At 40.1% G+C, this 26996-nt stretch overlaps 1 protein-coding gene across 3 annotated transcripts in view; it reads left to right on the plus strand.

Moving 5' to 3' along the window:
* The window catches only part of tdrd3 (tudor domain containing 3), a 110061-nt gene that overhangs the window by 26578 nt on the left and 56487 nt on the right, over positions 1 to 26996 (plus strand). For all 3 annotated transcript variants that reach the window (XR_013888028.1, XM_080196909.1, XM_080196910.1), the window contains exons 5-8: positions 4903 to 5044; positions 11241 to 11312; positions 20136 to 20282; positions 23997 to 24143. Coding sequence is in view for 2 of the 3 variants with exons in the window: in XM_080196909.1 (XP_080053035.1) it covers positions 4903 to 5044; positions 11241 to 11312; positions 20136 to 20282; positions 23997 to 24143 (508 nt within the window). In the remaining variant the exon portion in view is untranslated. The remainder of the gene's footprint in view (positions 1 to 4902; positions 5045 to 11240; positions 11313 to 20135; positions 20283 to 23996; positions 24144 to 26996) is intronic.

Genomic DNA, 26996 nt, shown 5'->3' on the forward strand with positions numbered 1-26996 from the left:
AATATAGTGGTACAGAATAAGGTTTATTTCCTCGTCTTCAATTTCTAAGTTTTAAAAATCCAAACAGTTTAGTTTTCATCCAGATTTTTTCTGACCTAGCCTGAAGTATTTATTTATAATGTTGCCTATACTATTTGACTAGAAAGCAGATATCTCTTTTTCTGTCTCATTGACCCCAATTTCTCCTGAATTTGCCACAACACACCTGAATCTTGTAGTAGAGTCATAGTGGGTGCTCTTGATGTGAGGCTTGCAGGGTATTGAATCGTAGGCTGCAACACATCCAAACCAAGCCTCCTGTTGCCCAGGTGCTTTGCAGCTGGACCACTTAAATAGCAAGAACATTGTTGTGCAAACTTAGGCTAATTTTAAGCAATATATATTTTCTTTTGGTCCAAGAGCAATGTAACCAATGTTCATGTACAGATTTGAGATCCTGTTGTTCTTGTGAGGTGGTGGTGGCGGTAAAGAGGGCTTTGAGAATCTTGCTTATTAATATTGCTCGTTGATTATCCTGCAAATTTTTTAATTAGATAATTTAGAGCCTCTTTGTTTCTGCCAAATTTGGCTGTATAAGATTGATGATTCTCCGAGCCTGGGCTTGAGGCTGCTATATGGGAATAAATTGTAGCTGCTTCTTTGGAATGAGTGAGATCCATGAACCAAATGGCCCGTTTATAATAGCAGAAGCAGGCCATTCAGCATCTTGACCCTGCTCCACCATTAATTTAAACTCTGGCAACACTGCAGATTAACTTTATTCACCTGTCATGTCTTTTATAACCTTACCTAACCAAAGCCTGAGTTTTGGAATTGTCAACTGACCGAGTCCCAACAGCTTTTTGGGTGAGAGTTTCAGATTTCTGTTTCCGTTTGTGATGACGTGTTTTCTGATGACATCACTGAGCAATCTAGGTCTAATTTAAAGGTTTTGCTCCTTTTTATACTTAACGTTTCCTACTAGAAGGAATAGTTTTATTCTAGTTCCCCATCACATTATGATCTCTACAGAGACCAATAACATTATGAAAATGCGAACTTCCAGTTAATAGCTGAAAAAAAGACATGATTTTACACTTTCAGAAATTTACTGTAACAAATGACAAACCACTGTTAAAAACACTATTTGTAACTTGACGGAATGGAATAACCCCCTTATTGTTAGCCTGACTGAAGAATGCAATTCACAGGAATAAATTATGCTGTCTTTTATGTTTACATTCAGTTTTCCCAGAATCAGTTCAAAATGATTCTTTGCTACCAAGAGTTTATTTATGTTTTCTTTTTGCAACACAGTAACTTGCAATCTGAATTGTCTTTCACAGTGAAGTTTCTTTTCCTGGAGATTCTCCCTCTAACCCAAGCTATTTACTTTAATGGCCTTGTTTTAACTCTCCATGGACTTGGTTGTTTCAACCCGAGAGCAGCATTCATGAATAGTGAACCAAAGAGATTTTTCTGGCCTACAGATCCCCTTTCTCTTCTGGATCCAGGTAGACTCAAAACGCTGTCTATGATAATCGAGGGAAGACTGCAGCCTGATCTTTTATGATGGCTTCTTCCGCACAATTCCTCATGGCAAATGAATTCATGTGGGCCTTGTATGTAGGGAGAAATGTTAATTAGCTGTCTTTGCGAGCCCAATTCTCTCTCATCTTGGAGCTAATTTGTCAGTTTAAAGCACAACCATTTTCAACCCAACATTCTCAACACTTTTGGGACTCTGGAGACACCATCAGAACAGATCACGTGATCCCCTTCATTTTACCTACAGCTCAAGTCACAAAATTCAACAGTCATAGAAACCTCATAATTGTGACAAAGGCTTTAATCAACTTGAACACCTCAATTAGACCATCTTTATGATTAGTGTCTAGAATTGTCTTCTACAAATGTCCTAGACTCTGCAAAAAGGCGACTAGATTTAGTAATGATGAATGAGGTTAGATTTAGGCCATAGCCTAATGGTACGTATGCATTTATCAAATAACAACCACATGATCAAGAGAAAAGGGAAAACTCACAGTACAGCATGTGGTAGGATCACTCTGCCCTGCCTATAACCAACAGATAAAATCCAAGTTCTGTAGTTCAGCCACACCCAGTTGTGAATGGTGGAGGACATTTAAACCACAACCAGAGGAGGCTTCATGAATATACCCAAAATCAATGATGCAGGTGAGGTGGGGAAGCCCAGTACATAATTACAAGAGAAAAGCCTGATCTCCAGAATGACATGCCAATTTGTTTTGCCCATTTTAATTACAATAAATGGCTGAGGGCACTGGATGCAACAAAGGCTTGGGCCCTGATAATATTCTAACTATGCTCCATAACTAGTTGTGCTCCTAGCCAAGTTGTTCTAGCACTCCTATGATGTTGGCATCTAACAGTAATGTGAAAATTTGCCAAGGTACGTCCTGCCACAAAATGCATGTCAGATCCAATTTGACCAATTATTGCCCTGCCAGTCTACTCTGGATCATCAGCAAAATGATGCAGAGTGGAGTTGTGGGTTATCAAGTGGCATGTATTCAGCAATCGCTGCTCACCAATACTCATTTTGGATTATGCTAGTCCACTTGGCACCTGATCTCAGTGTAGCCTTGGTCCAAGTATAGGTAAATCCCAGAGGTAAGATGAGAGTGACACTCTGACATGTAGTATTTGACTAAATGTGGAATTGATGAGGCCAATGGGAATTGAGAGGAAAACCCTCCACAGGTTGGAGTTATTCTTAGCCTAAAAGACTCTGGTTGTGGTTGTTGGAGACCAAGCATCTCAGTTCAAGGATATTGTACATTTGGACCCTGTCCTCAATCCAACCTTCAGCTGTTTCAATAACCTTCCTTTCAATGTAAAGTCAGAAGTGGAAATATTTGCTGGTTGTATTTTGCTCAGTGCTTTTTAATGATGCTTTGGTTCTCATCCAAAATGCCTATCTCTATTACTAGTGCACTTCTTAATAGGATTCAGCTACCTATTATTTATTTTCCAATTTTGTTTTCTTTGAAAATCTGATATGCTAAAATGACTTTCATCCCCATTCTACCAATTTTAATTCTTCCATTGTATTGAGGTCTATGCCCATTATCTGAATTATTTTTGAAATCTGTTATTCATTTGAGTTTACTATTTGTGTCACCATGGACTGATTCAGTTGTTCCATGAAGGCTGAAGGAAATGGCTGTTTTGCCAGGGATTTATTTCAAAGTAGTAGACATGATCCGTCGTGCTTTCTCTCTCTCTTAGAAATGAACACTGGTTAGACAAGCAGCTTGTTCAAAAGGAGCAATAGAGTACTTTAAATAATCCAGGGACTCCCAAATTGAATTTTGAGTCTTTTAGTTGATCTATTAAACCCTATCCCATAGTCTTCCATTGGATGACCATCTGTGTTCTGGAATCCATCCAAATCTGACCATTTTTCAATAGTATTTAACAAATCAGCTTTCTTGTCAATTTCCTGGCCTCCGGTATGAAGTCCAAGTCTTCACTGTCTAGCTAAGAGACAGCCATTAAACAAAATACCTACTTTATTTGTAGTAGAAGACGACACTACCAAGGCTGTACTCTGCTTTCTGTTTTGGCTGTAACTAATGCCCATGCCATAGGGTTCACAAGAGGATATTTGTTCCTTGATAGGGGACAGTTGCTTTCTGCCTTTTTTATTACCTTGGTTACCAGGATATTAATTTTATGTTGGAGGAATTTTCTTAGCTTTTTGAGCAACCGTTTTAGAGGTACAAAAACTGAAAATGCTAGAAAATCTTATCAGGTTTGACAGCATCCATGAAGAGAGAATAAGGCCAATGTTTTGGGCCAGGACGACAGAGAATAGAGCTAACCTTCAGCATTGGCAGTATTTTGACTTCATTCTTCTGCTATCATGTTCCCATCAAAGAGCCATTTAGTGAAGGGTAGAACTGCCACTGTGTTTTACACAATTTATAATTTTTTACTTACATAGGTACATGCCTCACCCAGCACAGTTTGTCTGTCCTTAGGATCAGAAGTGAATCCCCAGTGAATGTGTACATGTTTACAATTAATTGCAATTAATATGGAATTATAGACCCTATATAGAACTACATTAGTTTGAAGGGTAATATAGGCTGTTTGAGTGCAGCCATTTGCATCCTTTTCACCTGTTAGAATACTGCTTCTTTCACCCAAGAAGATTCAGTCTGCGTAAGAAGGTAATGGTCAAGAATAAATGCCGAAGCAAGTCATTGTCTGATTTTGTCATTAGTAAAAGGTGTAGAATTGCAGTTCTGATTTATTCACTAGTCCCCAGACCCACAAAAGCAGGTCTAAAATACTGTGACTGCTGGAAATCTGAAAGAGAATTTGAAAATGCTCTCAATAATCAGCAGCATTTGCGGATAGTGACACAATTAGCATTTCAGGTCTGTGATCTTTCATCAGAATGGCCCCTTAACCAAATTGATTTTTGCTTCCTGTATTTGGACAGGTGAATTTTCTAAAGGTCTTTTTGTCCATCTTAGAACTTGTAAAAGCATCAGCCTTTTTTACTATTTGCTTCTACAGCCCTTTGTTTGAACTAGCTCTGCCTAAGTCCTACAAACATTATCTTGATTTTAAATTTGTACATCCATTACTCAGTAGCACTGAATGTTTTGTGATTGCGTGATACATTTGAGGAGAAATGGAGACGATGTTGTTTATATCACATCTTTTGCGATGAGACGGCATACTGCACCAGTTCATTTTGTTAATAAGTTTTAATGCCAATATTCTTAACAGCCCATGTGAAACTTAATAGCGTGAGAGATGGGATTTGTGCAAATTCCCGTTCACTGTATTTGAGCTAATTATTTTAGACTTTTTGTACTTCAGTATAATTTATTTTCTTAATGAAGCTTCTTTGTTTTCTGTTAGCCTCAACACCCCACCTGGCACAAAAGTGAGATTATTTGGAACTGTTAAAATAAGGAATGGATTTCTATTGTTAAATGATGCCAACATTTTTGTCCTTGGTGGTGAAGTGGATCAACTCATTGAAAAGTGGGAATTGCAAAGGGTGAGAACACATTATTTTCAATTCAAACCACACTGCAATACCTCAGTAAACTTATGACTAATTTTTGCTGAAAAGTTGAGATTAAGCAAGTTCAAATAAAACTATTAATTGTCTAAATTTGATAGATAAAATTAAACATTATTTATATTTCCTATGTTTTCCAAACAAAATTGCATTTTACAAAAGTACATTAATATATTTGTATTATGTACTGAGAAAAATAGAAGTTGTTTTTGGTGCAAAATCGATAAAATTCCTTAACCAAAACCACAAAACCGTGCAGCCTGAAATTCTCTTATGGAAATTTGAAATGACTGGCATGGTCCAGTTTAGTGTTGGGCATATACTGGGACAGTCGTTCATTACTGACAAATGTTTGGCTTAAGGAAAAAGAAGTTACCATTTTGAGGCTGTAAGTTGCTCAGTGGGAATCTGATGGGTTTCTAGCTTATGTCTGTGGACCCCTCCACTAGCATCTTCTCAATCTCAACTGTGTAATTGATGGAGATGAGCTATTGTTCATATTTGGATGGAAGATTGGAGAATGTTCTTCAGTAATAAATTATTGACCATTAACCCTAACCTTGCCTATTTAGGAATGGAAGTTTGACCAACATTCTTTTTGATTAGATCATTTAGTGCAGTTGGGGAGAAGGAGATTAAATGCTGGAGTGGTATATATGTTATGAACTCGCTTATGTTTTTTGGGGGGAAAAAAAGCATTTTGTTGAAACTTTCCATCTAGCATTCATCATGAAAATTGCACAAATACCTTTGTCAGGGGAAAAAGCTTCATACTGTCTGAGAAGGGGGTTCTGATTGGTTGGCAAGTGGACTCTGGTAGAGGCATTGCCATGGCATGTACAGATTGATGGTGACTGACGGTTAATTGCCAAACATTATTTGAAACTTGAACCATGCAGTTAGACCCTAATCAAGGCATTGACCAGTGAATGACTAGCACTTAATTTGCTTTGTTGAAACTGGCACAATATTTACATTGTTCTTGTCTGCAAAGAACAGGGCCCTGTGTATTAATGTATGTAGCTTCCAGTGCACTCAAATTCTCCACACTGTGAGCCCAAATGGCAATCTTAAATTATTTGTTAGCGTAATCTTTAGCACACTGAGGATTATTTAGCAGATGTTGTCCATGTGTGGAATCGCATCTAATCTGGACATTTGCAAACATTGGCCATTGGGCATGGCCTGTACTTTGCCTGTTGCAACCAGAAAAGACATGCTATTTGATGGCATGCATCAGTCTGTGGCAAGTATGGCCTCTGTCATCCTGACCCTGAAATTTGTATACCACATTATTCATTTGTGTGATAGGCAGAATGTCTTATTGATTGATGGCAGCATCTATTTAGTGGTGAATGCCACTCATGTTGCTACTGCATAGTAGCAGTGTGAGGCAGCTGGCTTCAGTTGTTTTTCAAATTTCTGAGATACCTTGCCCTTCCATGGTAATCTGAGGAAGACTGGGTACTTTTTTTGAGCCAGATATGACCGGCATAGGTCCATTTATGCGTTTGTGCGATGTACTGCATAAAATTATCTGGTCAAGGTAGCCATTATCCCCCACATGTCCTTTGAGATGCCCTATTTCAGCATTAGGCTTTCATGGTGAGAAAATGCTCTGGCACTATTTGAGATTGATGATAAGGCCAACCTTTGGACCTGTTTAGAACATGTTTATTGGTTAGTAAAGGTAAGTTTTGCAGTATAGTAGTACATCAAGGAAAGGGAGATAATTTGACCGCTCCATTGCAGATTTACATTTTTAAAACTTATCAACAGATTGGAAATATTCAATGACTAGGTTAAATGTTATCCATCAAAGGCATATTTCTCATGAAATCCAACCAAGTTGTTTGTGAGAGCTGGGTCCAGAGCAAATCCCATGGCAAATTATGTATTTGGGCGCACATGGTGTTGTTAAAGCTGAATTTAGCTGCTTGAGTTACTGAGTTCATAAGCTTGATGAGCTTCATGCTCATAAGCTTCATGCAATAGTGGCAGGTCTAGATTGACGTGATACAGTGCTGCAGCACAAATATCTATTGCTTTCATAAGTGTAACTTACAAGCAATATCAGATGACCACATAGACACAGCTATCGATATGCAAATCCTGTATGGTCTTCGCAAATGTGATGGAATCCTTCACCATGGATGTGGAAAACTTTGTTCAAAGCTGTTTAAAACAATTTGCCGATCCATTTGGCCAATTCATGCTGTGCGGAGCTAGTCAAACAATATACGGTGTAAAGACACATCACTTGTGTGTCTTAGGCAGTTCATGTATATGCTGACACATTGAGCCATGAGGATGAATTCTGTCATATGTTCCGCGTAAGAACATAAGAAATAGGAGCAGGAGTAGGCCATACAGTCCCTCAAGCCTGCCTCGTCATTCAAAAAGATCTTGGCTGATCTGACGTGGATCAGTTCCACTTACCTGCTTGCTCCCCATGACCCTTAATTCCCTTAGATCAGAAATCTATCCACCCGTGACTTAAACATATTCAACAATGTAGCCTCCACCACTTCAATAGGCACAGAATTTCAGAGATTCACTACCCTCTGAGAGAAGTTCCTCCTCAACTCTGTTCTAAACTGCCCCCTCCCCCCTTATTTTGAGGCTGTGGCCTCTAGTTCTGGTTTCCTTTCTAAGTGGAAATAATCTCTCTACCTCTACCCTATCTAGCCCCTTCATTATCTTATGTCTCTATAAGATCCCCCTTCAGCCTTCTAAACTCTGAGTACAGGCTTAATCTCTCCTCATAAGCTAACCCCCTCATCTCTGATATCAACCTGTTGAACCTTCTTTGTACTCCCTCCACGGCCAATATATTCTTTCACAAATAAGGGGACCAAAATTGCACAGTACTCCAGTTACGGCCTCCCTAGTGCCTTGTACAGTTGCAGCAAGACCTTCCTGCTTTTATATTCTATCCCCCTCGCAATAAAGGTCAACATTCCATTTGCCTTCTTGATCACCTGCTGCACCTACAGACTGAGTTTTTGCAATTCGTGCGCAAGGACTACAAGACAAGCATAGTAGCGTGCTGCAACTTTTCACCATTTAAATAATATTCCATCCTACTATTATTTCTTCCAAAGTGGATAACCTCACATTTTCCAACGTTATACTCCATCTGCCAGGTCCTTGCCCACTCTCTCAACCTATCCGGATCTTTCTGCAGACTTTCCGCGTCCTCCACGCAATTCACTTTTCCACTCATTTTTGTGTCATCAGCAAATTTTGTTACCCTACGCTCAGTCCCCTCCTCCAGGTCGTCTGTGTATATGGTAAACAGTTGAGGCCCCAGCACCGATCCCTGCGGCACGCCACAAGTCACCAACTACCAACCAGAAAAGCACCCATTTGTTCTAACTCTTTGCTTCCTGTTAGATAGCCAATCCTCAATCCACACTAACACTTTACCCCTAACTCTGTGTACCTTTAATCTTATGCAGCAACCTTTTGTGAGGCACCTTATTGAATGCCTTCTGGAAATCTAAAAACACCACATCCACCGGTTCCCCTCTGCCTACTGCATTAGTCACATCTTCATAAAAATCCAGTAAATTCATCAAACACAACTTTCTCTTCTTGAATCCATGCTGTGCCTGCTTGATTGGACCGTTCTTTTCTAGGTGTTCTGCTATTTCTTTAATGATGGATTCTAGCATTTTCCCAACTATGGACGTTAAGCTAACCGGCCTGTAGTTACCCGCCTTCTGTCTACTACCTTTTTTTAAACAGTGGAGTAACAGTGGCTGTTTTCCAATCTGCCGGCACTTCCCCAGAGTCCAACAAATTTTGATACATAACTACTAATGCTATTACTTCTGCTGTTTCTTTCAGTACCCTGCGATGCATTCCATCCTGTCCCAGGGACTTGTCTACCTTCAGCCCCATTAGTCTACCTCTTCAGTAACAGTAATTTTATTAAGGACCTCATCTCCTACCAACCCTTTATCTTTAATATTCGGTAAGCTATTTGTGTCCTCCACCATGAAGACCAACACAAAAAACTTAGTCTTAGCCATTTCCTCGTTTGCCATCATTAAATCCCCCCTCTCATCCTCCAAGGGTCCAACATTCACTAGCCACTCTCTTCCTCTTTATACATTTAAAAACTTTTACCATCATTTTTTATATTTAGAGCTAGTTTAGTTTCATACTGTACCTTTCCTTTCTCTTTTGCTTTCTTAGTCATTCTTTGTTGCTTTTTAAATCTTTCCCAATCTTCTAATTCCCCCTATTTTTAGCTGCTCCGTATGCATCGGTTTTAAAGTTAATACTCTTCTTTTATTTCCTTCGTTATCCACGGTTGGTTATCCCTTTTCTGACAGTCCTTCTTTATCACGGGAATATATTTTTGCTGCGTACTGAAAAAAATCTCCTTAAAAATCCTCCACTGTTCCTCAGCTGTCCTATCAACCAGTCTGTGCCCCCAGTCTACATTAGCCAATTCCACCCTCATCCTATCATACTCCCCTCTGTTCAAGCAGATGACACTGGTTTGGGACCCTACTTTCGCACCCTCTATCTGTATCAGTAATTCAACCATATTGTGATCACTTGTCCCAAGAAGGTGCCTAATTCTACCTGCCTCATTACACAGCACCAGATCTAAGATAACTCGCTCCCTCGTAGGTTCTGTAACATACTGTTCAAGGAAACTATCCCTACAACATTCGAAGAACTCTAAAACACGTGGCATCTCATCACTCATTCACAAGTCTGGCAAGCCCTTTTTAAAGTTTACTTTTGAACAAAGCTGTCTGGTCATTTTAAGTGGCACATTCAGTGGATAGGATTTTGGACTCTGGACTCGCCATTAAGAATCGTGTGCAATTTTTTGGACTGTAATGGATGAACATAGTTGTCCCAATGTCAAATTTGCTGATGTGCATGTCCAAATTGTTCTTAAGGTTGCACTTCATGGGAAATATGTCTTCAGTAAAATGACACCTAACATTTGTATATTTCCAGTATGTGGATTGTCAGTTTGCTATATTTAAATCCACAGCAGCATGTAATACTTTTCCCGCATGCCTTTTAATGGGCTCCATTCTGCAAATTCATCTTTGAAGTGGAGCAATCAAATTAACTTGCTTTACTTGACATTTTTGTTGACAGGGGGTTCTCAGTTACAGTCCAGTGAAGCCCTGTCTTCACTGAGTACACATATTGGGATTCTAATGTCTCTCTGTCTCAAATTAGTAATGTAGTATATGAATTTAAATGCCAGGTATGTAGGTTGTACATCTCAAAGACAGGCAGATCATACCAAATAGCATGTCTTTTTTGCTGTTTCTAAAGGGCAAAGTACATGCTGTATACAACCAGCTGTCCTTGCAAAATATAGTGTCCAACATTAGTTGTGATTGTGCGATTGGACAGCATTTGCTAAATAATCCTAATGTTTAAAAATTATGCTGACAACCAATTTAAGATAGTCAGTCTAGCTTGCATTCTGGATTATTTTTGTGTAGTTGAAGTTCCATGTGTTAATGCACATGGCCCTGTTCTTTGCAGACAGAAATTACACACATTGCACCTGTTTTAGCTAAACAAGGTAAGTGATAGCCATTCACTGGTTCATTCCACAGGACACTGCCTTGACCAGAGGTTAAGCTGTCTAGTTTAAATTTCAAACAAAACATGGCATTTAATTGTCTGTCAGTCAGTCATCTGCTGGTGCATTCTCCAGAGCAATGCCTCTACCAGAGTCCCCTTGCCAATCGATCAGTGCTCTCTCCTCAGAGTTTAAAGTTGTTGTTCCCCCTCTTGGTTGTTTTCTTGAGATTGTGCTGATCGGTGCAAGACAAAAAGCTTTGATAAATGTGTTTTTTTTTCAAGCAATATTCAAGTTCTGTACGACCAAATGAATATCCTTTATGGTGCTTAAGTTAAATTTTCTTTTCAATGATTGAATATTTTAACACATTTTGCACATTATTTTAGTACAGCTTGTTATCACGGTTACTGAGACTGCCTTTTTTTCCTTTGTTCAGCTGTCCATTTTCTTGTACAGTGACTCTTCAATATCTTAATGTATCCTTTGACTCAGCAAACAATGCCATTCATTCATTAGAGAAAATTGACACTTCTTGGTTTTACATTTCTTGAATGTCAAATATAATACTTTTTTAAAAAAGTGCTCTTGTTCTTTCAGAGTTTGGCAAAATATAATCGAAGTAATATTGGAGCTGAAGGTGGACCTCCCCCTTTTGTCCCTTTTGGGCAGGTATGACAAATTCAGCCATGCATCTGAGTGGATTATATTTTGTGACGGAGAAAGACTTGCATTTATATTGTGCTGTACGTGCTCTTTGAGGATTCCAATGGATTTTTCAGATTTGTACTCACTGGCATCCAGTTATCCATTGTGAAGCCCTGCAAAGTCAAACACATTTGCAGTTAATTTGTTTTGGTGATGACAGTTGTGGAGTGAATATTGACCAGGGCACCAGGAGAGTTTGTTCTCCAAATTGTGCCAATTAAATGGGCAGACAGGACCTCAATCTGACATCTCACCTGGCAGTGAAATCTTAGCTTATTTTAGTGTTCAAGTCCTGGGACAAAGCTCAAACCAATAATTATTTTAGTGGGGCCCCTGTACTGTCAACTGAACCAAAGACATTCAGAATTTGATTCCCCTTTCAACAAATTCAGAAGAGCTTATGAAATGGGAGACATTGGACCATATGGTTCTTCAAGCATATATTCATGGCTGCAAATCCACTTGATTCCTTGAGGTATCAAAAATCTACTCTAGTCTTAAATGCACTCAACGATGCAGCATTCATAACTCAGATAGAGAATTCCAGAAATTTCACCTGATCTTTTTGGAATGGTAGCATAGTGCTTATGTTACTGGATCAGTGATGCGGAGATCCAGACTGATGTCTTAGAGACCTGAGTTCAAATTTTAGCATGGCAGCTGAGGAAATTTGCATGTGTTTAATTGTTAGATCTAGAATTGAGTCTCTCGAATAATGACAATGAACCTACCTGATATTAAAAACCCACTCGCGCCCTCCATGGGAGGAAATCTGCAGTGCTTAGCCATAAGAACATAATAAATAGGAGCAGGACTAGGCCATCTAGCCCTTTGAGCCTGCCCTGCCATTCAATAAGATCATGGCTGATCTGAAGTGGATCAGTTTCACTTTCCTGCTCTCTCCCCATAACCCTTGTCTGTCAGAAACCTATCTACCCGTGACTTAAATATATTTAGCGAGGTAGCCTCCACCACTTCAACGGGCAGAGATTCACCACCCTTTTTGAGTGAAGAAGTTCCTCCTCAACGCCGATCTAAACTGCTTTCCACCACCCCCCCCCCCCCCAAAAGTCTTGAGGCTGTGCCCTCTAGTCCTGCTATCCTTTCTAAGCGGGAAGAATCTCTCTACCTCTACCCTATCCATTCCTTTTATTATCTTATATGTCTTTATAAGATCCTCCAACGAGTACAGACCCAGTCTATTTAGTCTCTCTTCATAGTCCAACCCCCTCATTTCTGGAATCAGCTTAGTGAACCTCCTTTGCAGTCCCTCCAAGGCCAAAATATCCTTGCGCAAGTGCGGTGACCAAAACTGCACACAGTACTCCAGCTGCGGCCTCACCAGTACCCTGTACAGTTGCAGCAAGACCTCTTTGCTTTCATATTCTATCCCCCTCGCTATAAAGGCCAGCATTCCATTCGCCTTCTTGATCACCTGCTGCACATGCAGACTGGTTTTTTGCGACTCTTGCACAAGGGCCCCCAGGTCCCTCTGCACCGTAGCATGCTGCAGCTTTTCGCCCTTTAAATAGTAATCCCTCCTACTATTATTTCTGCCAAAGTGGATAACCTCACACTTGCTAACATTATACTCCACCACTTATCAGCCAGTCTGGCATTTGTATAGCTGTTGATTATGCTTCCTGAAATGGACTAGCAGACTGCCCAGTTGCATTAAACCATTACAAAAAAGTTGAATAAAAGTAATCCCAGGTGCACCACATTGCACCAACCAAGTTATTGGAAATGACAAAGGCAAACCCTGTCCAGTTGATCTGCTTCTGCTTACAAACATCTGGAGAAGTGCCAAAATTGGAAGAACTGTCCCACAAACCAGATGGGCAACTGCCTGATATGATTTGTTCCTATCAAATGGTGCCTTACAGTCAAAGTCCCTGACTACTCCATCACAATCTCTGGGTATGGCTTGTTTCACTGGCAGGATGTACCAAAAAAATGGGCAGCAAGAGCAGAGAATATAGTGCAGAAGCTAAATACTGGATCTATCTAATCATTTAAAAAAAATGCCTAGGTATTTATAAAAAGCAGGACAAATTCAGTCCAGCCAATTATCACCCCATCAGTCTTTCTCAAAATGGTGGAAGGTGTTGACAGTGCTATCTAGCAGCACTTCACTGACCAATAATCCACTCACTCGTGCTTAGTTTGGTTTCAACTCTTCCAATACTGAAGCAATCTGTGTCCATATCCAACAAGATTGGGATAACGTTCAGGCTTTGACCAGTAAATGGCAAATAAAACTTGTGCCACAGAGTGCAAGACAGTGAGCGTCTTTACAAGAGAGATCCTGACCACGTCCCTGTGATATTCTCAATGACATCACTGTTGATTCTCTGATCATCAGTATCTTTGAAGGGCTTACATTGGTCAGAAACTCCACTGAATCAGCCAGATAAATAACATGGCCATAAGAGCAGGTCAAAGGCTTGGAATTCTGTTGCAAATAACTCCTCTCCTGCTTCCCCAAAGCCTATCCACCATCTACAAGGGACAAGTCAGGAATGTGATCGAACCATTGGCAATTGTTCATCCAACCTACCTGCTCCACTGATGCCCTTTGGGGAAGGAAATGTGCTATCCTTCCCTAGTCTGGCTGACATGTGACTCCAAACCCACTGTTCTAAACTCTTAAATGCCCTCTGAAATGGACTTGGTTGTATCAAACCACTACAAAGTTCAAAAGGAACTAAACCAATGGACCACCTGTCATTGACTGAGGCAACAGAAATCACTGGCACATCCAGCCTGTTCACCCTTCAAAGTCTTTCTTCCTTACATCTGAGGGCTTGTTCCAGAATTGAGTGAACTGTTGCATACATTCGTGAAGCAACAGCCTGAGACAGATAATTCTATGAGAATCAATCGTACAGACAATATACCAGGCACCACCATCAACATCCGTGAGTATGTCCTGACCCACTGACAGGATAAGAGCCATCAATGGTGGCGGTGACATAGAAATATGCAGTTGAGAGGCTTACTCTGGGAGCAGTCAACATGAACACTGGGCCTCCGGAGTTTCATGGCATCTGGTCAGATGAGCCAAAGAAACCTCTCATTACCACCAAACGTCCTCTATAGCTAATGAATATCATTTGGAGAACGTTGAATATCCATGTTGAATATCACCTTGGAGGAAACACTGAGCATGGCAAGGGCACAGGATAAACTCTGGCTGGGAAGCATTAATATCCATCACCAAAAAATGGCTCGGTAGCACTGGGCTAGCTGAGCACAAAAGGCATTACAATGAGACTGGGCCTTCAACAGATGGTGAAGGATCCAACAATAGGGAAAACCTATTTGATCTCGTCCTCATCAGTCTACCTGTCATTGATGCATCTGTCAATAACGGTGTTAATAGGAGTCTAAAGATGTGTGGGTTTGGGTGATTGGCCATGATAAATTCTCCCTTAATGTCGGAGATTAGAGTAAATATGTAGGGTTATGGGAATAAGGCTTGGGTGGGATTATTGTCGGTGCAGGTCCGGTAGGCCAAATGGCTTCCTGCACTGTAGGGATTCTATTAGTGACCAGCACACACCCCTTGAGGCAAAGTTCCAAATTCACATTGAGGATACCTGTCGTCATGCTGTGTGGCACTACCAATGTGCTAAATGGGACAACAGATTTAGCAACTTAAGACTTGGCAGTGTTAAGCCTGGTTCATGAAGAGTGCAGGAGGGCATGCCTGGAGAAGCACCAGGCATACCTAAAAATGAGGGTCAGCCTGGTGAAACTATAATACAGCACTCCCTGCATGTCGAATAGTGGAAGCAACACACAACAGATTGTGCTAAGCAATCCCACAACCAACTGATCAAATCGAAGCTCTGTATTTTCTGCCATTTTCAGTTGGGAATGGCAGTGGATAATTAAACAAGAATTGGAGGAGGAGGCTCCACAAATGTACCTGTTCTCAATGATGGGGGAACCCAGCATATTAGTGCAAAAGATAAGGCTGAAGCATTTGCAGCTGTTTTCCAATCTTCAGCCAATTGTATTCACTCCACTTGATATCAAGGAACAACTGACAGCACTAGATACCGGAAAGGATATGGCCCCACAGAATTCCAGTAATAGTGCTGAAGACATGATCTAGAACTAATCATGGCGTTTGCCAAACAGTTCCTGTATAGCTGCAACGCTCTTTCTGTACTGTAGGGATTCTAAGTTCGAACATCACTAAATATCCTATCAACATTTCTGGGGGTTACCAAGGACAGAATTGGACCAGTCACGCACATACTGGGAATTCTGTGGGTTACTCACCACCTGAGTCCCTAAAGCCCCTCCATCTACAAAGTATAAGTCAGGAGCGTGATGATGGATCACTTGCGTGGATGAGTGCAACTTCAGCAAGTGAATAGAACACTCAGTTGATACATCCACCATGCTGTGTTAACTCAATTTAAACTATGTTAATACACTTATGCACTTCTAATTGAGCTTTTGCTCTAGAAACATTAAGTTTTACCCTGTTTGGGTGATGCTATATAACCACAGAACTGAAAAAATATCTTTTTATTAAGAGTTTCTATCTCACTGAGGAAGCTTCAATCCCATCCACACCCAGCACACTGCACTGAAAATCATGTTCACATTTGGACAGCTGTGACAAATTCCACCACTGCGACAGTCCACAATCTTCAAAGTAAAACGACCCACAACATTCTACCAAAAAGTCAGATCACTTTTTCTTCTAATATTAATGGATTCATTAAGAAGACTTATGGATTCTGGATCTGTATCTTTGTCAAAACTAATCCATTCTTGGGCGACATCCCATTACTGTACTGTGCTTCATTGAAATTGTCCATTAGGTTTTCAGATGCCAAATCTGAAATGGAGAGTTGGTGAATGAGTCAGCTTAAATTGCTGATATGACTTAAGACTCGACCTGCACACTTGCCCATCACTTGGGTGAGAAGGTTAAACTACTGAATGCCTCTCTTACCCTGTATTGTTAGCTGTACAATTCCTTATAACAATGGTCAGACCACACATACATCCCTGTTTGTCCCATACTTACTTGCTTTGAGCTTTTCATCATCGGTGTCAAGCCTGCTGAGCAGTGTAATTTGAGTAAATCAGCTGGAGTGTCAAAACAACAATGTTTGTCCAAAATCTCCCGTTATTAAGCAAAGGAGCACCAAGAAACTGTTCAGAAAAGAATAGAATATGAATGTGATCTAGGAAAAAACAAAAATAAACTCTTAAAGCTTAGGTACGTAAGAGTGAAATGTTTGCCTAAATAAATGTGGCTCCATCACAAGCAGAGTCGGGAGAATTTATAATGGTTAGAAGAGAAATGACAGAAGCTAAATGATTACCTTGTATCTGTCTCACTGAGGAAGATCTATAAATCTCCCAGAATTATAGGTCCAAGGGACTAGGGAGAATGAAGAATGCTGTTAGTGAGAAGATTATTCTGGAGAAATTAATGGGACTAATAGTTGGTAAGTCCCTGAGACATGATATTTTAAATCAGAGCAGTGGTGTGCAGTCTGCGACCCAGAGACCACATGTCACTCATCTGAGTACTGACTGCGGCATGAGATGTGGAGTGAGACATTTTGCTGACCACTGCACATGTGCAGAGTTGCCACATCCTGCTGATTTCCGTCCACGTGGTTTTTTCCTTCCAGTATAACTGAAATGATATGCACGTAAAGCAAGGAAGGACAAGTGAAATGAGGTGCATGCTGATTGCACACAACATTGACTGGGAGAGCTCTGTAAATATTTATTTTGTTTCTATCAATTGAAATTGACAGTTCCATTAATATACAAGTGAATAAGCATTTTCTATAACTTGTTCTAGGACATTTGGCATGTATTAAGTGTATTTAATCTTATTCATGGGGTCATGGTTAGTGAACATACCTGATTTAAATCTTGCGGTCCACTGATGCAAAGGAGGGCCGCTCGTGCGGCCCACTCGCTCACCGAAGTTACTCATCACTGTCCTAGTGTTGAGAGGTAGCAAAGGAGATAACAGATGTGATAGTGATCATCTGCTAAAATTCAGTAGATTCCAGAATGGTCCCTAAAGATTGGAAGGTAGCAAATGTCACCCTATTTGAGAGGAGAGGGAGAGAGAAAACAGGAAAACTGTAGTAGCAGCAGTCAGTAGTAGTCATCAGCATTAGTGATAATGCTGGAATCTGTTATAAAAGAGGTAATAAATGATAATTGGGCATAGTCAAGATGGATTTTTGAATGGGAAATCATGTTTGATGAACCTGTTGGAGTGATTGTTAACGTAATTGATGAAGGAAGTTGGTGCTGTCATGAACTTGGGTTTTTGGAAGGCCTTTGATAAAGTCAATAGGTTAGCAAAGGTAAAACGTTGGATATGAAGCAATATATTGGCATGGATTAAGACTTTTTTAATGGGCAGAAAAAGTTGTAGAAAAAATGGATCATTCTGACATTGGAAAGCTGTGAACAGTGGGGTACTGCAAGGATCAATACTTGGGCATCAACTATTCACAATATATATGAATGATTTGGATGTGAGACCCAAACGTAATATTCCTCGGTTTGCGAATGACAAAGCTAGGTAGGAATGTATTTTGTGAGGAAGATGCTAAGGGGCTTAGTGAGTGGACAAGAACGTGGGAGATTAAATATAATGTGTAAAAATGAGATGTTATCTGCTTCGGTGAGAAATGGATGTGCAGAGGTTAGGAAGTGTACATGTACAAAGAGACCTTGTCAGTAAGGCACTGAAAGCTAACAAGCAGGTGCAGCAAGTAATTAGGAAGACGGAGTATGTTACTTTATTGCAGAACATTTGAGTACAGGAGTGGTGAAGTCTTGCTTTGATAGTATAGAATTGGTTGGACTGCACCTGAGCAACACTGTGCAGTTTTCCTTCCTATATCTGAGAAAGGATATTATTGCCCTGTGTGCCATGGAAGTTCACCAGATCTGTTCCCAGGATGGCAGGGCTGTTTTATCGAGAGAGATTGGAGAAACTTTGCTTAACCTACAAAATACTTGAGAGTGATTTAAACAGGTCAGATTCAGGTCAGCTGTTTCATCGACTGGAGAGTCTAGAACTCAGGAACTAAATTTCAAAATAAGGGACAAACCACTTGAGGCTGAGATGAGAAGAAATTATTTTACTCGAGTTGTGAATCATTGGAATTTTCTACTCCTGAGTGCTGTGGATGTTCAGTTGTTGAGCATGTTAAAGCAGGGATGGACACACTTCTAAATACCAGTGAAATAAAGGGATTGTGGGGGGAGAAAAGCATTGAAGTGAACGATGAGTAATCATATTGAATGGTGGAACAGGCTCGATTTGGCTGCAGCACCTCCTAAAAGAGGTACCCAGCTAGTCCTATTTTCTAGCCTTATCTCTGTAGACTTCTAAATTCATCACTTTAAAATAGGTATCCAGCTCTCCTTTGAAAACTGCTGTGGATCTGCCTCCACCAATCTCCTAGGCAGCACATTCCAAATCCCAACAACCATTAAGTAAAGGTTTCATTCCATTCCTAGTTCCCTTACTGACCGTTTTCAAACTGTGACCCCCTAGTCACTTAAATGACAACTAGTGGAAACGGAATATCCTTCTTTACCCTGTCAAAATTGCTCATAATTATGAACACCTAACTAAGATAACCTCTTAAGATAAAAGCAAAATACTACAGATGCTGGAATCAAAAAGAGAAAATGCTGGAAAATCTCTCCAAGTCTGATAGCATCTGTGGAGATAGAATAGAGCTCACGTTTCGTGTCTGGATGATCCTCATCAGTTGTGTGATTATCCAGCATCTTCTGTTTTTATCATCTCTTAATCTTCACTGCTTCAAGGAGAATAAGCTAATTTTCTCTAATCTTTCCTTGTTTCTAAAAATTCCTCATCCCTGTATCATTCTGGTAAATTTCCTTTGCACTCTCTCAAGGGCTTTAACATCCTTCCTTAAATGTGCCCAGAATTGAACACCGTATTCCAGATATGGTCTGACCAATGGTTTGTCGAGGCGTAGCATAACTTCCTTGCTTTTATACTGATTGCCTCTATTTGTAAACTGCAGGATCCTATTAGCCTCCTTTTAACAAGTGTTTCAAATTGCCTGGCCAGCCTCAACTGTGCACTTGAACCCCAAGATAACTCTGCTTCTGTACTCCCCTCAAAGTTGTACCATTCTACCAAAATGCATTACCTCATTTTGCTGCATTGAAATTCATGTTTGGGCAAATCCTCACAATTCACTATTCTCCCAAGCTTGGTATCATCTGCAAATTTGGGGATTTTGTCCTCAAAACCCATCTCTAAGTTGTTCATCAAAATCAGTTAAAGCAGGGGCCCCACTCTGATCCATGGAAAACACCACCTTCAGCTCGTCTCCAATTTGAGAAATGTCCATCTATACCTACCCCTCTGTTTCCTATCTCTTAGGCAACTCCTAATCCATGCTGCCAAGCACCCAGTAATCCCAAATATTTCTAATTTACTAACCAGTGTGCCATGTGGCACCGTATCAAATGCTTATGAAAATCCAAATATGCAACAGCCATGGCACTACTTGCTCTCATCCACTGCCTGCCTAGTTCTTATTATTCTTTTCCAATTTATTTTTCTTTGCTACATAGAATGCTTTTAACAAAAATGTTCACTTGATTCTTTTTTTTCCTTGAAGAAATTTATTTTCATTTAACAGAAATAATTCTAGCAGGAAAGAAAGTTGCTGTGTTTTGTTTGGCCTCATCCATCTTGTATTAATTGCAAAAAACTTGCGTTTTTTCCAGAAATGTTTAACTCGTGACCAGGTTGATAGTAGAGACCTTGATAAAAGGAAAACGCTACAGGTTGCCAGCACAAATAAAATTGGGGGTGATGATGAATTTGAAAAGCAAAGGACTGCTGCTATTGCAGAAATCAGCAAGAACAAGGAGGTAAAGTATCAAGTTCTTGAAGAATGAATATTTTCTGCAGTTGATTAAGTGAAATAAAGTATTCAGAAATTGCGATTGACAGGAGCTGCAGAATCAAGCAGTTCTGAGATGTTTGGATATATTTTGGGAGGATAGACATTTTCTTGGAGAGTTGTGCTTTTGTTACAAGCTCACAACTTACTTCTGAATATCAGTTAGAACTTTAGTTGCTGAGCTGTCTTCTGTTGCACTTGTTTCTGTTTCTTCCAGTTGATTGCAGCCCAGATCGACAACAAGCCCTTCCTCATTTTGACTCAGCCCACAAATGTTAAAAATTCCAGCATCTTACCATAGCCCTTTCAGATTTCTGTTTTGATGTGCTAACTTTGCCTTGCTCCCACTCCTGACTTTGCTACCTGCTAGACTAATTTCACCCAAATATCCCCCAGTTACTGGTTGTCTGCTCAGATTGGTTTATTTTTGGCAAAAGGAAATGTTTCAGAGACTACCTCCAAGCCTCCATGAAGGTCTGCTTTGTTGGCATCAACAAATGGGTGTTAGATACCCAGGAATGACCATAATGGTGATACATCATCAAAAATGGTGCTAGATCTTCTAATCAATAAGAACAACCACTGAGCGAAAATATTGCGAGGGACGGAAAGAGAAGGCAGTTTCTTGAATCAACCTTCTGCTACCACTTCTATCAAACAAGCAGAGTCTTTACTGTTGGAGAACCTAGAGGGGCTCTTGAGCTATTTGCAATCTCACAGCCAACAGTGACATTTAATTTAAATCCAGCCATTCATAAGGAATAATCATCCTCTGCACAAGTGATTGCTGATTTGTTTAGATATTTTGTTCCCCTAACTTTATTGCAATGTTGAAACAGCAGCCATGTTACTGTTAATACGAGGATCACTAGTGAGTACAGAGAATGAGCATGATTTTAGGCAGGTTGAGATCCTGCAGCTGTAGATGACTTTGGATGAATTGGAATGGAATAGGAATAAGTCTAGATGGACTAAATTTAAGATTCTGTAATCTGGGCTTTTGTTTTGGATTATGTTACGAAGAAATGTGGACTGTAATAAAACTTTATTTCCTGGGAAAACAGTCTCCACATTTTAAAATCGCAATTTGCAGTGTCAACATTATTATTTTAGCCACAGCCATCTGCTCTTCTTATCCCTTTTGAGAAATAGGTGTGATGCTTTTCTGCCCTACAGAGCTTCAGAAACAGAACTCAGAGTCCCTGTGTTGTAGATTACTCAGAGTTCTGAGTCTCACTTGCTACATGTATGTGGTGGTCTGGAGCTGTTGGTAGTTATGGCACAGACTCCATTTTTTATTCATTTTATATAGCTCACCAGGAATCTCTCCTGCATTTTATCTTGGTTCCCTCCACCAGCAACACCCCACCCTCCAGCCCTATTGACATGTCTCAGAAGAATTTGCAGATTGGTAATCATAAATACACTTTCCTTGGCCATCAAGCCCTGGAATGGGACTCAAACCCAAAGCCCCTGACTCAGAGGCAGGGTGCTACCTGATATACCACAAGAGCACCCTCAAAACTTGTGTGCATGACCAAATGCATTGAAACTTGCATGGCTGGCCCAATGCTTTATTTCCAACAGGGAAACTGAGTGTAGCTTTCTCGTAATCTGCTTTGTTGGAATGCAGTACATAATGGTTTATTTATTTCTCTAACCAGTAGGTAAACAAATTTTATTCAATTTTGTACCCAAAGTAAAAATGCAACTTATTTATCAGCATCCCCAAAAAACCTGTTCAGTAACTGAATTAAAACTTCTTTCCAAATGTTCCTGTAATTCTGTGCAACTCTACAAACCAACTCACCCTGTTGCTCCCAGCATGCATTCAGACTTGCTATTAGCTGTGCCACAGGAGACCTGCTAGTGTAAGCCCATTATCCCACATGTTGCCATCTAGAAGAATGATATAAGCCTCAAAACACCTCGAAGTAAAATAGCCAAGGATTCAATTCCCATTCTGGCAATTTGTTCTGAGGGTGGGTTGACATTTTCGGTCTGGGATTGAGGGAATGCTATACTGCCATTGCTGTCAACCTTTAGATGATGTATGTTAAATCAAGACTCGTTCTGATGAGATGAATGTAAACATTTCCATGTCACTCTGAAAGTTTATTCTTCAAGTCAGATTATCTGGGCATGATTCTCAAAGCTATCTGGGACTTTGCAAAATTGGCTAACATGTTTGCCTTTCGGCAACAATTGAATCTTGTATAACGTTTTCGATATCAAATGTCCTTAGATACTTCCAAGAGGTGTGTGGGAGTGGGGGAAGGAATAGACACCTGTCTGATGGAGATTAGTAAATGTGAACAAAAACTTATTCAGAGATGGGTTTTATTAGTACAAGGTGTTCAAGTGGCAGAAGTATTTGTGGATGCGTTTCCACCAGGTGGAGCTGATGCAACTGAAGCCTAAGTTGCCAATGATACATCAAAAGGGAGATGTTTGTGTAAGATATTGCAGTAGGAAGAACTGCAAGTTTATTTTTCAGGGTAAGTATTGTTGGCGCTGAAGGAGTTGATCAGATTGGGGAGCAGGGAATGTGTGTAGACAAGGAATTCCAATGTGAGGATTAGAATAGTGACTGGACTGAAAAGAAAAGTTCTCCAAGGCTTTGGCACTTTGAAGTTGAGAGACTGAAGATGTTAAATGCAAATTTATTCTTAGGTTGTAGTAAATTGAGCAAGTATTGTTAGAATGATATTCTGGTCGTGCCTTATTTTAACTCTGTAAATAACCAGACGTGAAATGCAATTTATTTTTTTCAAACACAGCATGTTATAATCTGAAATGCAAAACCCGAATGGAAGCAATCGTAATTTTCATAAGCAAAAAGAACACATAAATGAAAAGAAAGCATTTAAAAATCTGTGGGGCAAGCCTAGGGAATTAGAACTAATTGGGTAGCTTGTTCAAGGAGCTGGCACGTCACTATAAGCTGAATAGTGGCCTCTATTCTATTCTATTATCCTATAGGACAGATGGTGTGAAATTGGTTACTTGCTAAAATGTTGGTTAACTTTTTAATAGTGTAAAGAATATGGAAGGAAGTATATTTGCAATTCACTATTTAAGGGTAGATGTATTATTTGTGTACTGAATACTTTCACACATACCAAACAGAAAATTAGTAAAAGATCACAATGATTTTAAAAACGGCTCAACCAACTCTAAAAGCTTCATGACATGTGGAAATGAGAAGTTATTCTGCAACTGCAGTAGAACGTGGATTTATCCTAAAAATAGTAATACTTGTTTGGAAGAAACCAAGATGTATGGTGTAGTTTTGCAGAAATAATGTGTTTAGAAATTATTGACAAGAGATACAAGGCCCTGATACTTATTGGTAGTGGGATTTGTCCTGCAGAAAATTTGTCACTTGGCATGCACCATCAAAATCTATTTATACATTTAATTGAGACAAACTTACAGTATTATTGATGGTTTCATGAATGTCAGCTAATATTTGTAGATGTATTTAATCATTTGTGGTTGTGAAGAAATGTTTGTGCTTTACTGCATTGGTTATAAAGTATATGAATATGTACTGTATAACATGGGTTACTGCAGTCAAATTTTTAAATACATACTTTTCAGGTCCTGGTGTCTGCAATTAAATGGGTACGGTCAAATATATTAAATTTTTATTTCATGAATATCTTCTCTTGAAACCAAGGCAAAGATATTTGGTGGAGGAAGCAATGTCCGGAGCAATTTGAATTCAAGTGGTACAGGCAACAAGAACAGGGATGCGTTCCAGAAGAACCGAGAGGAGAAGTGTATAAAGGTAGACGGGAAACCTGAAGGAGTGTATCGAGAATTGGTAAGCTTTCAGTTTTTGTACCATTATGCATTTACTTTATCTTGTGTTTAGATTGGCTCTTCACTTTCTTTTGGAACAATCCTTCGCATTTTGCTATGCATTCACGATGGCAACGCATCCTGCCACCTGAATTCTGAAGGCCTTCAGCGTACTTGGAAATTTTTTGATCAGTATTTTATCACCCAATTATAAACTGCTGAAGAACTTCTAACATGAAGATAGAAAACATTTAAAAATATTTCTGACACTTTGCTACCTGAGTGGAAATGTATGCAGTGTGCATTACTGTTCACCACCATTCACTCCTCAATGCAAGTGTGCTAATTAATCCAGGTTCGTATTTCCAAATGTTGGCCAGAGACCTTTGTAAAAATGTATGCGCAACTGGAAGAGATGGAGTGGACTTAATTGTGATTTTTGCTATTGTTGATTATTTAACAGGTATGTGTTTTGACTGTGGAGAATCGGCATGTCTCTAAAAGTGCCTTCACACTACCAATTATAACATTTTGTGTTTCTGGTTAACAAAATTGCTAAATTTGTGGAGCTTAACCATGTTATATAAGTGCGAGGTAATTAATTTTGGTAGACAAACTTGAATGCAGATTACAGGGTCAACAGTAGGGTTCTGAGGACTGTGGAGGAACAGAGATCTTGGGGTTCGTATCCACAGATCTCTGAAGTTTGCCACTCAAGTGGATAGAGCGGTGAAGAAGGCTTATAGTGTGTTGGAATTTATTAACAGGGGGTTTGAGTTTAAGAGCTGTGGGGTTATATTGCAACTATACAAGACCTTGGTGAGACCACATTTGGAATATTATGTGCAGTTCTGGTCACCTCACTATAAGAAGGATGTGGAAGCACTGGAGAGACTGCAGAGGAGATTTACCAGGATGCTACCTGGTTTGGAGGGTAGGTCTTATGAGGAAAGGTTGAGGGAACTGGGGTTTTTCTCTTTATAGCGGAGGAGGATGAGAGGCGACTTAATAGAAGTTTATAAGATGATGAGGGAGATAGATAGAGTGGATATTCAGAGACTGTGTTTCGGGTGGATGACTATAAGGTTCATGGTGGGAGATATAGGAGGGATGTCCGAGGTAGGTTCTTTACTCAGTGGTTGGGGTGTGGAATGCACTGCCTGCTGTGATAGTGGAGTCGGACACTTTAGGAACTTTTCAAGCGGTTATTGGACAGGCACATGGAGCACACCAGAATGATAGGGAGTGGGAGAGCTTGATCTTGGGTTCAGACATGGCTTGGCACAGCATCGAGGGCCGAAGGGCCACTGCTGTACTGTCCTGTGTTCTATGTTCATATGTTAAAGTCCAAAGCTACACTTGAACAGAGTAACCTGTTTATCAGAGAAATGAGCTTTGATTCAGGATTAAATAATGTTCTTTCTCCCAAATTGGGCTATCATATGATAGTTACAGTGATGATGCAACACACAGCTACCTTGCACCAATGCTATAGTAGTGTATGTATTATTCGCTGTTTGTGAAATTCAATCTGAATTTTGTCTTTGGACAGGTGAACTAAGTATAGAAACTTGTTTAAGTGAACAGGGCAAACAATCCTATGCCTCCTTAACCAGATTGGAGGATTATGAAATAACAGTAGGAGAGTTGAAAAGGATGTGTAACTTGAACTGAGTGACTTCAAAACCCTGGATTTTGTGATGGTGGTGATAGCAGAATTGTCAACATTCATTGTTACGCTGAAATTAACAGCAACTTCTGGAATCTGTGTATGCACAGTTAATTGCAGAAATCTAGAAGCTGCTGTCACTGATTCTGTACATGATCATAGGGTGCACTGCTTAAAAGCCACGCACTCCAATTGGACATCATCGACCTGATAAAACTTTTTGCACTGTAGTGTCATTTTTTTTAAAAAAAATTTGTTTTGCCTTGTACATGAGCTGTAACTGGATTTTTAATTATGTACTAATGTACATTATGTACTAATTTAATTATGTACTAAGAGAATTGGGAGAGGTTTAAATGTCAACAAAGATTGACAAGGAAGTTGATAAAGAAGGGTAGGAGAAACTATGAAGCTGGGCTAGCGCTTAATATAAAAAAGGATAGCAAGAGTTTTTATAAATATATAAAGAGGCTGGCTAGGGTGAACGTTGGACCCTTAGAGGATGAGAGGGGGGACTTAATGGTAGGGGATGGGGAAGTGGCTGAGGTCTTGAATAACTTTTTTGTTTCGGTCTTCACGGACGAAGATGTGAATAATTTGCCGGGTGTTAGCGATGGAAAGGTGGTAGGACTGGAGGGTCTCGATGACACTGTTGTTACTAGAGAGGTGGTGCTCGACAGACTGGAGGGACTGATTGTGGACAGGTCCCCAGGACCAGATGGAATGCATCCGAGGGTTCTGAAAGAAATGGCGGAGGTGATAGTGGATGTCTTGGTGGTTATTTTCTAGACGTCGCTGGATTCCGGGGAAGTGCCGGAAGATTGGAAAGCGGCTAATGTTACGCCGTTGTTTAAGAAGGGTGCCAGGCAAAAGGCAGGGAATTATAGGCCGGTTAGTTTAACGTCTGTTGTAGGTAAAATGTTAGAATCAGTCATCAAGGAGGAAATAGCGAGGCATCTTGAGGGGAATTGCTTGATAGAGCAGACGCAGCATGGTTTCGTTAAGGGGAAGTCGTGTCTGACAAATTTATTGGAGATCTATGAGGACGTGTCTAGGGCAGTGGATAGAGGAGAGCCGGTGGATGTGGTCTTTCTTGATTTTCAGAAGGCGTTTGACAAGGTACCTCACAAGAGGTTATTGCAGAAGGTAAGGGCATGGAGTTGGGGGTAGGGTGTTAGCGTGGATAGAGGATTGGTTGTCAAATAG

This window comes from Carcharhinus amblyrhynchos, chromosome 10 (genome assembly GCF_965287045.1).
Source record: "Carcharhinus amblyrhynchos chromosome 10, sCarAmb.v2.hapA, whole genome shotgun sequence".
In the NCBI taxonomy this organism is placed as follows: Eukaryota; Metazoa; Chordata; class Chondrichthyes; order Carcharhiniformes; family Carcharhinidae; genus Carcharhinus; species Carcharhinus amblyrhynchos.